This window comes from Scomber japonicus, chromosome 18 (assembly GCF_027409825.1).
Source record: "Scomber japonicus isolate fScoJap1 chromosome 18, fScoJap1.pri, whole genome shotgun sequence".
Taxonomy (NCBI): Eukaryota; Metazoa; Chordata; class Actinopteri; order Scombriformes; family Scombridae; genus Scomber; species Scomber japonicus.
The window spans coordinates 4646774-4662825 of NC_070595.1; the positions used below are offsets into that span (position 1 = coordinate 4646774).

A 16052-nucleotide genomic window follows, 5' to 3' on the forward strand; every position below is an offset into this window, starting at 1 on the left:
GACGATTTTAATCTATAATTTTCTACAGGGAAGTCATAAAGAGTTAAAAAAAAATCTGATTTTTAAAGCTTTAGTAAATAATACTTCTAACACTTCATTGAAAATGGTAGAGACAAATCAATCACTCGTTATTTCTCTAAATTGAATGAACAAATGTGAGTGACACCACCTGAAGTGAGCCTCCTTCCCCTAAAATAGCAAGTATACCTTGAGGTGAGATTATTAAATTGATTGAACATGAATTGAAGTCAATGCAAAACACAGTGTTGATAACTGAAGCTTTTATTTGAACCATTAAAAAAAACATGACTGGACTTTAACAGTTGTCTCTTTTCCTTCTTAAAATCTATTGTTGAAACATCAATAAAAAAATAGTTCATTGCATCAACTGAGAGCATCAAGATCAAAGAGACACAATCCTCATCTTTTAACTCATTTTGGACATCAGCAACTTTGTAGAGGTGAGAAGAAGAAGGCTAGGCAGTGTATCACCAGTGCGCCACTATTAAACAACAGGAAATTAAAACATATGCACCGACCTAGTAAGACCCACTGAGAAAGAGCAGGACAGCACCAGTTCACCTGTAAAAACATCCCAACAAGCCACAGCAGCGCTCTTCAGAATGATGAATTATGAATTCCAAGAAAGACAAAAAAGAGATTAAAAATATGTATACAGATATCTTAAAACTCACAAAAGTAGAACGCATAATCTGACATTCATCCCACAAATATAATATAGGACTCTTTACATAACGAGGTCTAAATCCTGATCAAACAAACCAAACTGATGATTCTCACCTACAATTTTCTGAAGGGCAGTAGTAAAGGGTTAAAAATCTTCTTTTTTCTTTTTTTTTTTAAAAAAAGGTAGCATTAACGTTTGAATCATGAATGATTATATTTAAAGTTTGCGTTATATGAAGAGGAAGGCAAAAGGCTGGAATGGCATCCGGCTTTGTCTAAATCAGTCTTCATTTGTTCCATAGTGGCGCCTCACCTCTACATGAAAAACGACAACAAAAAAAAGATGTTCATGTATGCTTTTAAAAAAAAAAAAATCAGCCTTCTCCTCCACATCTGCAGTAATGGCAGCAGCAGACCTCTGGATCTCTGTTGATGAGTCACTACAGTCTTATTCATGCTTGATCAGACTGTTGGCAGCATTTATCAAGCGTACAATTCATGTTTTTTAACTAAACAGAGAGCTGCATTGTTCCCCCACATCTGATCACCACGTGTTTAACACCTGGCCAGTTTAATGGAGTCGCAGCATAGAGCCAGGTGCAGAGTTCTACCAAAGGTCCAGGTTCTCCGTGTTGGCGAAGCCTGGGTCTTTACGGAGCTTCCAGTAGGTTCCGTTGGACAGCCACACTTCTCTGCCGGCTTCATCCACAGATTTCCTGAGAATGAAAAAACAAAAAAAAACAAAACTGTTGCTGTCTAGAAACCCTTTTTTTTCTTTGGACATTAAACATTTTGGGAGATGAAGATTGGTAACACTCATATCTGTGTTAGTGAACTTTAGAGGTGTTTGTAGGTGGATATTGTCACATTTGGACAGAGCCAGGCTAGCAGTGTCCAACTATTTACAGTCTTAATGCTACGCTAAACTAAGCTAAGGTTACCAGCTGCTGGCTCAGGCTATGTACTACTATGATACCACTCCTGTCTATATTGTATTTCCTAGAACGCTTCCTGTTGTAGCGAACACAGCATCAGGACGGCTCAGAACATCCTCTGGTCAGAGTCACCTTTGACCCTCAGATGAGGAAATTGGACCAGGTTTGATATAGAGACAAACAGGGTCCTTCTCTTGGACAAACAAAGATCCCTTATCATTCCATGGGACAGAATCAGTCCAATGGAATGCTTTGAGCTAATTGCAAGAAGGCAATTAAATAATAATTCACTTTGTAAGAATGAGCCGATTTGTCCCCTCTCCTCATCTTTCCTGTCATAAGGTTTAACCCGAGGCATGAAGATTGACCTTTTTCACCCCAGACCCGGAGTGGGGGACAAACTCGGGTTTTCTGACTACCCACGTGTAGCCATTCTGTCCTTCTCATCAGATAAGGGTCACACAGACAACGGTCGTAAACTAAAAGACACATTCCTGACTTCCCCCCCTCTGTGTCTCCTGAAACCACACAGAGCATGAAAGTGAGAAAATTAGTGTTAAGAACTTAAATAAAGAACATCTTAGTAAAAAGTATGGTTTAAACAATACCAATTACTTATATCCTTATCAATTACCTAAAGAAACCTCCACTGTAACAGCTATTACAGCGATCATAGATAAATGTGTATTTGGAGAACTGTGATTAGACTTTCTTACTTACTTTAATTTACTTACTTACTAAATTTTGGTATGAAAATGTTTGTTTAATGTGAGAAAGTGTTACACTGATGTTATGCTTACATTTTGGTGATAATCAATTATCATGGAATAAGTAGAATAACAATGTGTTATGTTTGATCATATTAATCCTCTTCAGGTTTTAATGAATGGCAGCTTGATGAGTCAAGCTGATGTCATATTAATAACAGAATAATACATCCTGTGTTCTGTGTCAATAGATTATAGTATGCATTTTATAATCAGGATTAAATACTGAATGAATGATGATGATGAAAAGTTTCATGATAAAAAGCTGGAAATCAGATCCTCAGAGTAGCTGGGATGAATCTGATTGGCTGACACACAAACCCTCCCCAGGGACAAAAACCAGCTGCACCCATGAACACACTCTTTTACTCTTACTCTCAGCTTAGACTTGCAGACTAAGCGGACCTGAACAGGGTCTTGCTGACCCGAACAGCGGTCTTGCTCTGTCCATCTTTTCTTTTCTTCACCTCACACATTCTTAGCTTAATCTTTAGTTATTCTTTATCTAAGTTTTCTTAAGTTTTGTAATCTTGTAACTTTCACCAGCAACGTCTAGAGAAAAGGCCCTTTAAGTAAACATGTCATTAAGTTGCATTCAGCCTGTTTTTGACATTTTTGATGATTTTGACGCTGAGATCTCTCCAGAAAGAGAACTAGTTAAATTAGACTTTTCCTCCATCTTTCATCAACCTGAGAGAACTTTTTGGGCAGAAAAACGTCTGTCAACCCTACGACTCATCATAACCGAGAGGAACAAAGTCTTCCAGCGGACAACGACCGGAACAAGGCAGTCTGACGAAGGCCAGCCGACCCGGACATCGAACCCCACCCGGATCTGCGACGCTCTCTGAGATCTTCCACTTGGTGTGCGTACGCGTGGTTCTGCAGGACGGACAGCTGAGACCCTCCATCAACGAAAGTAGGATCCAAATATTGCATTAATCAAGGGTTGATGTCAGATCGAGTAATTCAAATTTCCTTTAAAAGTAAGGCTCAGTAAAACTTATAGGCTAAGTTTTCTTAGTTTCCACATAATTACATATCCTTCATTTAAATTCATCATTCACCATCATCTTTCATTCATGTCGCTATATCAAGTAATCTCTTGAATTCATATTGCATTGTATCATCACATTTATTTATACATCATTTATTAGTAGTGTGTAGTTAATAAAATCCATAAAACCCAATCAATTGTGTATGTCTATTCTTTGAAGTGATACAGGGGATCTATTGAACCGTAGAGCCACGAACTTTAGATATTTGACTGATTCAGAAATGTATTGATTTATTAATTATTATGATTTATTGATTTATTAATTGGCTAATCAAACAACCAATTAAGAAAAATCTTTTCCTTCATACGAAGGTGGTGCCCCTTATTACGAGAGCTATTTTCAATATCTTTAAGATCCTTAATCCGCTACACTGTTCTTTTAACATTAACAGAATTCAAAATCTGCTGTGACAAGGAATTTCATAATATTAGTTTTTTACTTCAACTTCATAAATTACATTGTTTTTTTACATTTGTCATAACTTAAATCAAGATTGAGAAAATAACCATGATGATATCAGTTTGAAGGTTTATATTATTAGAGTTTATGATAGAAAGACCGTTTATTGAAGAGATGCTATTGGGTGCATGATGGGAGATTTGTAGGATCAAGGGTTTTTTGAGATTAAAATCATTTCAAAAAATAAGATGTGAGGCTCTCTGTGCCTCTGTTTGCACAGCAATCTCTTGTACTTCCATAAGGATTAGAGACTCACCCCTTTTAAATATTATTGAGGGTGAGACAATCCTTGGTTTGTTTATGCGTTATACTTCATTTCCAAATGTTCAAAAGCGCTCCTCACCTGAAGAACCTGGGGATGTGCTCCTCTCCTTTCTTAGCCATCTCCTTCCTCCTCTCCCTCTGCTTCTCCTCTACCTCGTCCTTCTTTTTATCTGCCTCTGCTAGCTTTCCCTCCTCCAGGATCCTGATGGAGAGAGGAGTCACGGGAATACAGGAATTGAACAACATGGAACGATGCAGTACAGAGGGATTAAAAAAAAAAAAATTTAACAAATATTGAAATAAAAATAAAGCGTGTTTGTACCTCTGGTCTGGTCTGTAGCGTGTGTCTGTAGGAGGGAGGACGGCCTTCAGCTCAGGCGTCAGTTCGTTTAGTTCTCTGGCATAACGAGAAAAGCCGTAGAACTGCTGGTAGTCATCAGGCTGCACGTCTAAAAAAATAAATAAAAGAGGAAATTACATCATACATGTTAAGACTTGGAACAATGGATGATGTGAACTTGAGGAATTCTAAGTGAAGAAGTGCAGTATTACTGTCCACCTCTCACCAAACTACAGTCAGTCAGTTGAAAGTTTATATTGACTTTTATATTGTATTTCAACTGGAAAAGGAAGTGACTTACTGGGCTTCCAGATGCACTTTGGTGTAGTCATTGTATCACAGAAGATGCCCTCATGCCAGAGCCCTCCAAAACGATGGACTACCTCTCCAGCCCGGTCCAGGACCACACCCTGGACCTCATTCTTACTGCTGTCTGAGCTCCAGTATCGAGACTGATGAAACAATCAGGGATCAGGGAAGTTAAAGAGGAAGAAGACACGTGAAGTCTGTGTGTGTTATTCTAACTTCTAACTCAGCGGTGTCAAACATGTGGACTGCTGGCCAGAACCGGCTCACCGAGGGGTGCAATACAGCCCACTTTCCATCTTATTTTCCTTCCTTCCATCTGTCCTTCCTCCCTTTCTTCCTTCTGTTCTTCTTTCCTCCCTTTTGTCCTTCCTCACTCCTTTTCTTTCTTATGTTCTTCCTTCCATCTGTCCTACCTCCATTTCATCCTTCTGTCCTCACTACCTTCCTTTTTTCCTTTCTTCCTTCTGTACGTCCTTCCTACCTTTCTGCCCACCTTCCTTTTGCCTGTCTTTCTTTCATTCCCTCCATCTTTTTAATGATCCGGCCCACATGAGATTAAATTGGTCTGTATGTGGCCCTTGAATGAAAATGGAGTTTGACTCCTCTGTTCTAACTGAACCAGGAGCAGCAAATACATTAGAGAGAAGGGGCTGAGTGTGTGTGTGTGTGTGTGTGTGTGTCCTTACCTTGACGAAGGTGATTTTGCAGGTGCAGATGTCGCTCTGTGTGTTCTTGATGATGACCTCGCCATAGTGTTCCAACCTGCGCTGCTGACTCAGCACATTGTGAATACACGTCACGGCCTTGTTCCATTCATAGTGATCACCGTACCTACACACACACACACACACACACACACACACATATATTAAACATCTGAGTGGAATACAGTCAACATTTGTCCGTTCACTACTGTTACGGTTGGTAACAGTCAAGGTTTCTCATCTCATTCCACACAAATGTAGTTTACCATGGTAACAGTGAAATTCTTAGTCATTATTGAAGTGATGGGTCTTTGATTTCAGACAAAGCTGAATAACTACTGTCATGAAGCTATCTAACATTCTTTTTCATGAGTTTGAAACTGTCTCCAGATGACTTGTGTAATAAGCACATGACTGCTGCATACATGAAACTAGACATGACTATTGTGATGTAGCTTTATCTGCTGTACTGTGTGACTGCTGTTACAGGATGCGGTGGCTTACTTGGGTAGGGTAACGTTGACCTGTCCACTAGAGATGATCTCCGCTGACTTCCCCCAAAACTTGTACTTCCATCTCTGATCTGAGAGCAGACAGACAGACAAAGTGTTATGTTTCACTGCACTCATACAGGTGGATCCATTACTCATGCATACACACACACACACACACACACTACCTTGCCAGAAAGTGAAGTTTTCTGACTCTGCGTGGCAGGCTGAGACGGGCGGGTGATGGCTGACCTGAAAGCACGACAAACGCAGCGTTACAGTGTGTTCTAAAGCCAGATGTTGGGAGGTTTAGTTAGAACAGTGCGTTTCCTTCTCCGTCTTTATGAAACGGAGCTGGTTACCTGCTCGCTGACGTAGCGGAAGCCTCTGTCTTCTCTGTCGCTCTCGTACGTTTCTCCCAGAACGGGGTTGAAGGGTTTGTAGCGATACCTCCAGGTTGCCCATGCGTATCCAGAGATGGAGAACACTGCCACATACACCTGGAAACATACACATTTGTAGAGAGGACTCCTAGATGATGATGTTCAAAGCGTTTTGGGAGGCTTGTGAATAGATGCTCGTGCTGGTTGGATGTCTAGGTAAAGCTAACTCACCATTCTCTCGTACGGATCGTCAATTGTGTTGGCTATGTCCAGCAGCTCGGAGTACTCCAGCTCTTCGCTGAGTCTCTGCAGCAAAGACACCGGCTCATTGAGGGCAATGGGCATGGAGACTCTGGATAGGTCCTTTCCGATGTTGTTGTAGAGAATGGCCATGATGCCGATGTGGCTGTTGTCTGATCCTGGGGCAGGGAGGACTGTGCGACGGCCTGGATCACAGCAACGCAAATCAGTACAAGTGCTCAGTGTGTCGATGGGAGTGAAATAGCACGATGTTAAATACATGAGATGAACAGAAGCGTGGAGCAATAAGCAAATATCCAGAGATTTTAGGCCCCATAGTTTAGTAAGCACAATCTCTATAAAGGCAAAATGTAGTTTAGTCTTAAGCAGAGGTGTATATAAGTATACAAGTGTATACTAGGCAGAGTGGGCATTGTATAGCCTCTTAAAAAAAGCCACAGATATACATCAGCACACACTTATGCAATCGATGGTGTACAAGGGACTTTTGCTTCCTGACTTTAGTCTTTCAAGCAGCAGGAAGGGAATAAAAACAGCACAAATCCTGGAGAGAAGAGATGTCAGAAGGACAAACTGACAACAAATGTCTCTTCTCTTGCTGTTCTAAGCCAACCTGCAAGCTTCTAGAACTTTTGACAGTTATAGTTAGAGGGAGACAAAGCTGTAAATTAGAGAAAGTAGTAAGGGTCGATGTAAGTTTTGTGACTGAAATGTTGAGCGCAATCATAACTATACTTCACTCATTCACAAAATAAGTGAGTCCCACAGTAGTATTGGTGTTACCTGTGTCAGTAGGCACTGGGCTGGGTTGGTTAGAAGCGTTATTCAGACTGGCTCTGTAGTTAAGGGTAGCAGTGGCTGGGGGGAGGGGGGGGGAGAGAGAGGGGAGAGTGAGTATATGTTGGACTGATTCACTGGAGACAGGAGAGGTAGGTGGACATTTACCGTGTCCCTCTTCAGGCTCTGAAGTGCTTGTGGTGGTGATGTCACTCAGGCCCGACTCATCCGACGCGTCAGCCTCAGACGAGGACTCGCACACGATCACCTCGTTGGCATCGAAGTACTCGGCCATGGATTCGGCCACTGAGGGTGTGCGGTGAATGTTGCGGCTCGTAGACGGCGTTCTCTGTGAGGAGAGGATTAGTGGTTCAAACTTTGCTTTATCATCTTCTTTTAAATGGAAAAAAAAGGCAACAGGTGTGTGGAGAGTCAGACACGCCGGTGAGAAACATGCAAGAGGAAAAAAAAAAACACCCACCCCCACACACTCAATCAGACCTGGAGGTTCAGTCCCATTGGTGCCACCCACATGAATTATTCTGTAAGGCTCTTAGGTGCACACACCAAACACACACTGTCATTCATTTGTATTTGCTTGTTGCATCATGAGAGAATCCCTGTGTGTAAAGATGTGCTCTGCTGTCATAGTTACTTAGACTAATTTCATATGACAGATGAAAATGAATGTAAATGGCTGACAGTGACATAGAAAAAGATGGAAGGAGTGACCGATATATATCCGTCAGCTGATATTTTTAGCTGATATTGACCTTTCACAGATATACTGGTATCAATGAATATGTTGTCCGATAGGCGCTAATTATTAAATTTTACAAATGGTAAAATATCATACCTTCTTATGTATATATTTTTTATATGTCAAATTATCGGCTGACATCAGAATTTTTTTACTCCTTAATATATATCATTACTGACCCCAAATCAGTGGGGCCCTACTGTACATAAGAGACGAACTATCTTTCACACACACTTGCAGAGCGAGTACACACCTGGTCTGTACGGACAGTGCAGAAGGATTCCTCAGAAGAGTCAGAGGACAGGGAAAGCGAGTGGACTTTGGTCAGATGAGACTGTATGTCAAGCTGAACACACGTGCGCACAGATACACGCACGTGCACAGACCAGCCATGCAAAACACATGAAGAGGGAACACAGAAGATCACAAAGAAATGGTCAGGACCTCATGCAGACTGCAGAGCGGGAGGGGGGGGGGGGGGGGGGGGGGGGGGGGGCTGTATTTCTAACAGCTGGATCAGGTCTTTTTGCTGCACTTATACTGCCTTTTAAAATACTTGAGTAGATTATTAAAGTCCAACCAAGTGTTAATTCGGTTAGAGTAATAAAGGAGCAGGAAGTTAAGACATCCTTTATTATACTCCTTTATATGAGTCATGCTCCAAAAGCACTGGTTCCTACACTTCCCATAATTCAGCTCAGTGTTTAATGGCACCTCCTGCATCTGTAACGCAGGCTCTCTATTAAACCTGTGAACTCCTCTAGATGTGTAAAATGGGTGGACTGCCCCTTTAAATTAAAAAATTTAAAAAATCAACACATTTTAAAGTTATATATTGCTGTTGCCCTCTCCATACAGACAGGGGGAATGAACTGACTTGCTCACAGTGAGAATACATAGCGACCACCAGCAACATAAATCCCAGACTCACATCAGCTGATAATGGTTGAAAAGACAGTTGCATGCAGCGTTAATAGAAAGCAAGCAGGCAGCTCAAAGAAAAGCTCATGCAACACCAGACAAGAAGAGTTACTGAAGAGACATCAGTGTGACAGGAGGAATGAACAAACCCCCATACTGATGAGACTGCTGACAGTTTCAGTGTGTCGTCTTATTTGTGTGTGTGGTGAAAGAGGGAGATGGATTTGTGAGGTGTGTTTCCTGAGGTGGAAACGGGCGGTGCCTGTGATAACTTGTGCCTGTCCTGCCTAAAAAAAAAAAAAAAAAAAAAAAAAAAAAAAAACAGCCCAAACCTGCTCAACAGTTTCACACAGAGAGCCAGGGCTTGGTCTCCATTGTTTCTGCAGGCAGATGCTAATATTTTGTGCCAACAATCTGTGTTTTAACTGTGAAACTCCTGGAGGAAGGTAAAGAATGGAGAGAGGAAAAAAACAGACTCTACCAAATCCATGTCAGTCATTGATAGTGTCTGATTTTCAGATTGTGCGTGTGCATGCATCTGTATATACGAGGGTGTGTGAGGGTGTGTGAGGGTGTGTGTGTGTTACCTCAGACAGTGTGCTGCACAGTGTAGCGAGCTGATGTGAGGTGTTCTGCCTCATGTCTGGGCCGGTCCAGGCCTGCCTCAGTCTCTCTCTCTCCATGTTCAAAACGTCATAAATGGACTTGAGAGAAGAATGAACTGCAACACATCACACAGAGGCACAGTTCACTTAATGCACAGTACTGTACAGTATGATGTCACTGAAATGAAAAGTAGTTCAACGCAAATGTTGCAGAGTCAGGTGAAGTATTTGTAACTGTGGTCAAATTCATTTAATTATGTCCAAAAAAAGGTGACATTGTGAAATGTGAAATAGATTTAGTCGACCATTTGTCAATGAGAAGAGTCTTAGTTAAATAAATTTTCTTTGGTTGGTTAGTTGCAGGAAAAAACCCAAAAAACCCTCTAACTCCATTCAGCAGCTACACCTTGCCAAAATTAGGTCAAAACCTAATATAAGTTATTTCTTTATTAGTCTCAAAATAGGGAAATTTACAATTTTATAGCAGCAAAGTGACAGTAAAAGAAGCATCAATAAAAAGAAGAATGAATAATAAATAAGAACAAAAGCAATAAAAAACAATTGTAGTAAAAAATATAGTAAAAAATTTAAACATTATGTACAAAAGTAAATAAGTAATATTGATGTTGAGTGATACCGGAGTTTAAATTGTTATTGCACAGAGGACTATTATTTTGAAAACGTGGATACATGAAGTGGCGACACCTGGCATTATGCATATCAGTCGCTTTTGGTGGACCAATGGCTCAACTTCATCACTCAGCCAGTGAACAGAAGTACAGACGCGTGTGGAACTGATCAGCTTCTGTACTTTTCTGCTAGCAAACGGTCTAAAATGAGAGACAGGAGTAAAGCCTCCTCTCACTCTCCTGTCCGGTCATTTGTGTGCTTGTACAATTTTGATTTTAAGGGCTCATTATTACAGTGTTGTATTTCTCTGTAATGTAGCACAGTGTTAATGTAACTTATAATATTCTTTCTCAGGCCTGGAACTCAAACCTTTTTCTGATGCCCCCAAAAAATATATTTAAGTAATTAAAATAAATATCATAAACATGTGGTGAGTAGCCCACTAATGGCTTGAAGTAACAACTAGGATCATCTTCAGTCAGGGGTAGCCCTAAATATTTTTGATCATTGCAGTTTTATGTCATCATTAGGTCTCTGTCTCTGGACTTGAAACTAAAGATGAATGTACTTCTGAAGTTAAAGCTCCTAAACTCTGGAACTGTGTCCCAATGGATTTAAGATTTGAAGACTCAATGTCGTTCTCCAGATTATTGAAAAAAAGAAAAGAAAAAAAAGATGGCCTTTTCATGAAGTACAATGCCTTGTCTTTGATCTTGTATTATAAAGCACTGTGTGTCGCTGATGAAGTTTCTGTTGACATGTCTCATTAAAACCAAACTCCATTATAAATCTACAGAGAGATCAGCTGTTAGGTGTGAGGCTCGTACCTCTGTGGGAAACGGTGCATATGTCCTGGTGGAGCTTCTTGGCTTCAGGTGAGGAGACCTGAGGGTTGGACAGCTGATTGTAGACGTAGTCTGGGATGGACTGAACTGAACCGCAGTTAGTGCTCAGGTGGCTGGAAGTGAACTGGAGGAGACAAAAGAGAAAGAGAAAGAGATTACGACCTTTTTCTATTTACTTTCATCTCTTCAAGGCAAGGCAAGGCAAGGCTTTATTTATATAGCGCATTTCATACACAATGGCAACTCAATGTGCTTTACATAAAAACATTTAACAGTAGGAATTGGAAATAAAAAACAACAAAAACATGCAATTTGAGAAATAAAAATAAAACCCAATAATAGTAAAAACATGTAAACATCAATAGTAATGAACTTCACACACGGCTGAATGGACTGACTTTCAACTGAAATTCAAGGTCCGTGTGATTAGAATTCACAGAACTCATTTACACAACAAAGTTAAGATGAAGATTCTTTGTGTTGAGCAGAATAATGATGAAGTGTAAGAGTAATAAAGTCAGTCCTACTATTCCTCCCATGGCTTCAACACGGGACAAGGTCCTGGAGTGGCCGACTCCTTTCCCTATCTTCTTCTTAGGTTTCTCAAGGGAGAGATTCTGAAACAGAAAACAAGGTTAAAGTTTCTTTCTTTCTTTCTTTCATTCATCAGTAATTACACAAGTTTACATAGAAATTCAAAACACTGACCTGCATGCTGATTCGCCTCTCCAGATCTACGTCTGTGACTGGTATGCCTCCTTCCAGCCAATGGAGTCTCTGGATGAGCTGGGCCAGCTCTGTCAACTCTACCTGACAGCGAGTCAGATCTGACGGACAAAAGAGTCATTCAAATAAAAGACAGTTAAAGATCAAGTCAACCCATGTTTACGTCTTAACATGTGCGTGGATTATAAATATGATGGAATACACATGTGGCTCTCACCATTGGAGGTAGCATCTATATCGTGGGTCTGCTGCAGCCAAGCAGACACCTTGCTGGTCACTCCTGGAGGTGGAGGTGGAGGTGGAGATGGATGTGAAGCGACGGCTGGAGCGGGGGGGCTTACCATCTCTGGTTGATACACTGATGCTGAGCTGGCATAGTGAGACGGCTGGACAATCCAAGCACACCAGTGAGCGAAACAAGAACAAATACATACATTTATTTTCTTCTGTTTTGTTAATTTACTCAGTCGATCAACTGATTAGATTCAAGTATTCCTCAGGTAGTTCTGCTTAAAGAACTCAGTTGGTAAGTTTCTTAACCAAAGACACTGATGGATCTATTGAGAAACAATAGCTATTTAAAGCCCTGGTGTAAAGTATTTTTGCTGATGCAGTTTGTTCAACTAACAAGGTGCATCTACAGCCTGCATCACTTCCTGTACAGGAGGAAGGACTACCAGGAACTAAAACTAAACTAAAGTTATTCATACTGCAGACTAATTAGATAGTGACAATAAGTTTGTTTGTACAACAGGGCTGGGTATCAGTACTCAACCAAAATAAATTGATACCAAGTAGTATGGAAACGTCTCCCATAAAACAATTCCTGCAATTGATTCTTTTTGTTACCAGAGCTAGAAAATATGACTATTTGTATGGACTTATTCACAGCCAATCAACACAAGCGTTCTTTGATTTAACACGACATGTGATTGGCCCACTGCCAGAAGTGAAGTCGTGGTGAATTTGAGTTAGCACGCTTAACAGATCAAGATGCCACCTAAAGGCTCTAAAGTGAGTCTACACTACACGTATGTTATCAGGATCACTTTAAGGGGACTTGGATTGGTACTGGTATTGTACTTTTCTAAACAATCCCAGTTCTAATGTGCAATGTAAATGTCCAGCAGTAATGTGTACTGACCGTGGCTCGGTTTTTCTGAGAGTAAGCGGACATAGCTGGCAGGGTGCTCTGACCCATGGAGAGCGCGTGAAGGACGCCGTGATGGACGCTCATCGCCTCGTTTTTCCTGAATACACGATGAGCGCACAGCTTGGTTAGCCATATGTAGAAGAGATCATGACTCTTTGTCTGCCAGGGAGGAGAGAGAGAGAATAGAAAGAGTTTACCTCACTGCAAGTTGAAGAATGAGCACGTTTGGATTTTCTCAGATAGTGAGTTATGAGTTTCCAGTCATTGATTTCTTCATATTTAAAGTTTTGCTAATGGCTCTGTGTACCTTGAGGTGGTAGAGGTTGTCTCCAGCGTCCAGGTCAATGCGTCTGGACTTCTTGTTGATGGACATGACAGCAAGGCTGACATCCAGAGAGCCGTGCAGCTTTCCTCTTTGAATCTAAAAACACAATGGCAGTGTTTGCGTTATTAAAACAGAGCTGTCAGAGCACACTGGAATCAGCTGAGATTATGGCTGTCACCATCACTGCTGTGTGTTACAGTGTAGTGTTGGCATTGGTGTTGTTCTCAGTCACTTACATCTTGGTGAGACTTTGAGTATTTGAGAATTCCCTTCTCCAGCAGGAAGTATCTCTGAAAAAAAAGGAGCAATCACAGTGAAGTGTTACAATGAAAACAAAGAAGATCCATTAGCATCATGCTGACTGGTTAGATGGTATGTGAGTAGGTATGTGTGGAAATACAGATGAAATCCTGTGATGAACTGACCTTGTGCCAGCCTTTGAGTGGGTATTTCCTCCTCTTCATCAAGTAGCCCTCACAGATTCCTGGGATACTGAGGTCCAGAGAGGAGCCTTGAATTGCAGACTGTTCCATTTGCTGCAAGTCGTCCATCACCTCCCAGTGACGAGACTAACAGAGAAAACGCACATCAAGTATTACAAAATACACCTATGCACTCTATACCTTGAGATTTAAGATGTTATGTTTGACCCATAACAAGCAGCTGTTTTAATGGTGTAAACTTCTATTTAAACTTTTGGAGTCAAACTAAAAGGAAAACTAAGGAGTCCATTTCTGCCAAGCACAGGGGGGAAAAAAAGGATGAAAAGTTATGAATGATAAAAATATACTAATACTAATAGTACAAACTGTCAATTTTTAAACTCATTTTGTAATTCTGACTTTGACCATGAGTATTTTTATTTTTGTCATTCCTTTTATTACATCCGTTTTTGCTGGTGGGAACTGACTTTCATTAACTTAGGAGTCATTGAATAAAAATAATTAACATAGATGGGTATTGACAAGTCTGTTCATACCATTTAAAGCCATCTTATTGTACAAAGATTTATTTTGTCCAAAGAGAAAAACTGTTTGTGTATGTGGGTACAATTCAGCACACAATCACTATTGAGTCAGATTTTTGTGTTTTCTTTACCTGCTTTGAATGTTTGGAGGAGCCGGTGCTGCTGTTCCGGGAGTGACCCGGTTTAAACCCACTGACAGGGGACTTCTCCAGGATGCTTATCATCGACTGGCTGCTACTAAGAGGAGGTGGACACACCTGGGGGTCCATTGGTGTTAAGTGTTGAGGAAAGCGTTCCATAGAGTGACAGGACCTTCAGGGCAGGATATGTCTCATGGCACACTGCGCCTTGCTGCACTGCAGAGATCAACAAACAGTAATATGCTGGTATGATGATGGACAGATAATAACGATGTGGGACAAATGATTGCAAAGTGACAAACAGAAATCCAGTTCTAACTAATTTAAGACCTTAAAACACATGTCAACAAATAGATAATACTATTGACAAGGTGTCACAATAGTTCTATCTTGTGTTGAAACTTTAAAATAATCATAATCTCACTCTTAAGTCTACAAAAACACATGTAAGCAAACATTGTTCCCAAGCTTGTTCTTCTTGTATTGGCTGAACAGTTAAAACACACAATACACAGTCACACAAGTGCATAAACTACCTTCAGCTTACATCAGAGGGGATGTGGGTCTAAAACTCAACAGATCATTAGAACTAACAGACAGATAAAAGGCATTATTAGGCTGAAACCACAGTCAATGGAAGACCCGATTCTTCCTGTTCCCTTCTCTTATTCAGCAGGTGAAAACAGCCCCGTAAAAGGAAGTGTTCATTGTTGAAATTCCAGTTTTTAAAAGTTTAAGAGGCCTGACCAGATTCTGAGGGGAGTTTAGTTGCTGGTGTCTGGCAGCCATTGCTATATGATGTGTTCAGAGATGACTGGGATTTTTTCCCCCTCTGCTTTAGTTTAGGTTTGTTGCTGCCGTCCTGACCAGAACATTAACTGGGTGTTTGTTTTTTTTAATTCATTTCAAACTATATTATGTGTCTGGGAAAAAAGTCTTAAATAATCACAAATAAATTAATACATTTGCTTTATCTTCCAGTATCCAGAAACCACACCTAGGAATAAAACTGACCTGCAGCCCTGAATGATAATTGAACAAGTCAACATCTATGAATACAATGATCCAAATGTAAAATACTAGAGATTTTTCCTATAATGTTCATATCGTCTTTACTGCTTTCCCTTTTAATATCTAGGTGAACTAGGCAATTGCAGTTGATGCTAAATATGTTGTTACATTATCACTACATATTCTTAAGACTGATGTATATATATATATATATATATATATATATATATATATATATATATATATGTATATGTATATGTATATGTATATATATATATATATATATATATATATATATATATATATATATATATATATATATATATATATATATATATATATATATATATATATATATATATATATATATATATATCAACATTAAGCGATAGTAATTATATCTAGTACATTAAACCATATAATGAGTCAATGGAAAACAACATTTGAAAGCAGGAAACTCTTGGTGACACAAAAGCAAATGAACAAAATGAAAACACACCTGTTTCTGATTGATGGTTGTTGGTTTCCTGAATA

General features: G+C 40.0%; 1 protein-coding gene across 1 annotated transcript; it reads right to left on the bottom strand.

Annotated features, from left to right (window-relative positions):
* Nucleotides 1-1294: 1294 nt before the first annotated feature.
* LOC128378345 (oxysterol-binding protein-related protein 7-like) lies at nucleotides 1295-14666 on the bottom strand. The gene is made up of 22 exons (XM_053337831.1): nucleotides 14499-14666; nucleotides 13826-13969; nucleotides 13637-13690; nucleotides 13383-13496; nucleotides 13067-13234; nucleotides 12140-12308; nucleotides 11905-12023; nucleotides 11724-11813; nucleotides 11179-11320; nucleotides 9704-9837; nucleotides 8449-8541; nucleotides 7604-7784; nucleotides 7442-7516; nucleotides 6629-6843; nucleotides 6377-6514; nucleotides 6203-6266; nucleotides 6028-6106; nucleotides 5506-5650; nucleotides 4812-4962; nucleotides 4493-4619; nucleotides 4250-4372; nucleotides 1295-1403 (listed from the first exon to the last, which is right to left on the bottom strand). The coding sequence occupies exons 1-22, from the start codon at nucleotides 14664-14666 to the stop codon at nucleotides 1295-1297; spliced, it is 2802 nt and encodes a 933-aa protein (XP_053193806.1).
* Between the last annotated feature and the right edge of the window lie 1386 nt (nucleotides 14667-16052).

Excerpts from the sequence above, each read along its gene's own strand:
- LOC128378345 (XM_053337831.1), bottom strand. The coding sequence starts at position 14,666 with ATGGAACGCTTTCCTCAACACTTAACACCAATGGACCCCCAGGTGTGT. Across the intron at positions 13,235-13,382 it reads ACAACCTCTACCACCTCAAG|ACAAAGAGTCATGATCTCTT; the intron begins GTACACAGAGCC and ends CCTCCCTGGCAG. Across the intron at positions 6,267-6,376 it reads TCCGCTACGTCAGCGAGCAG|GTCAGCCATCACCCGCCCGT; the intron begins GTAACCAGCTCC and ends TCGTGCTTTCAG.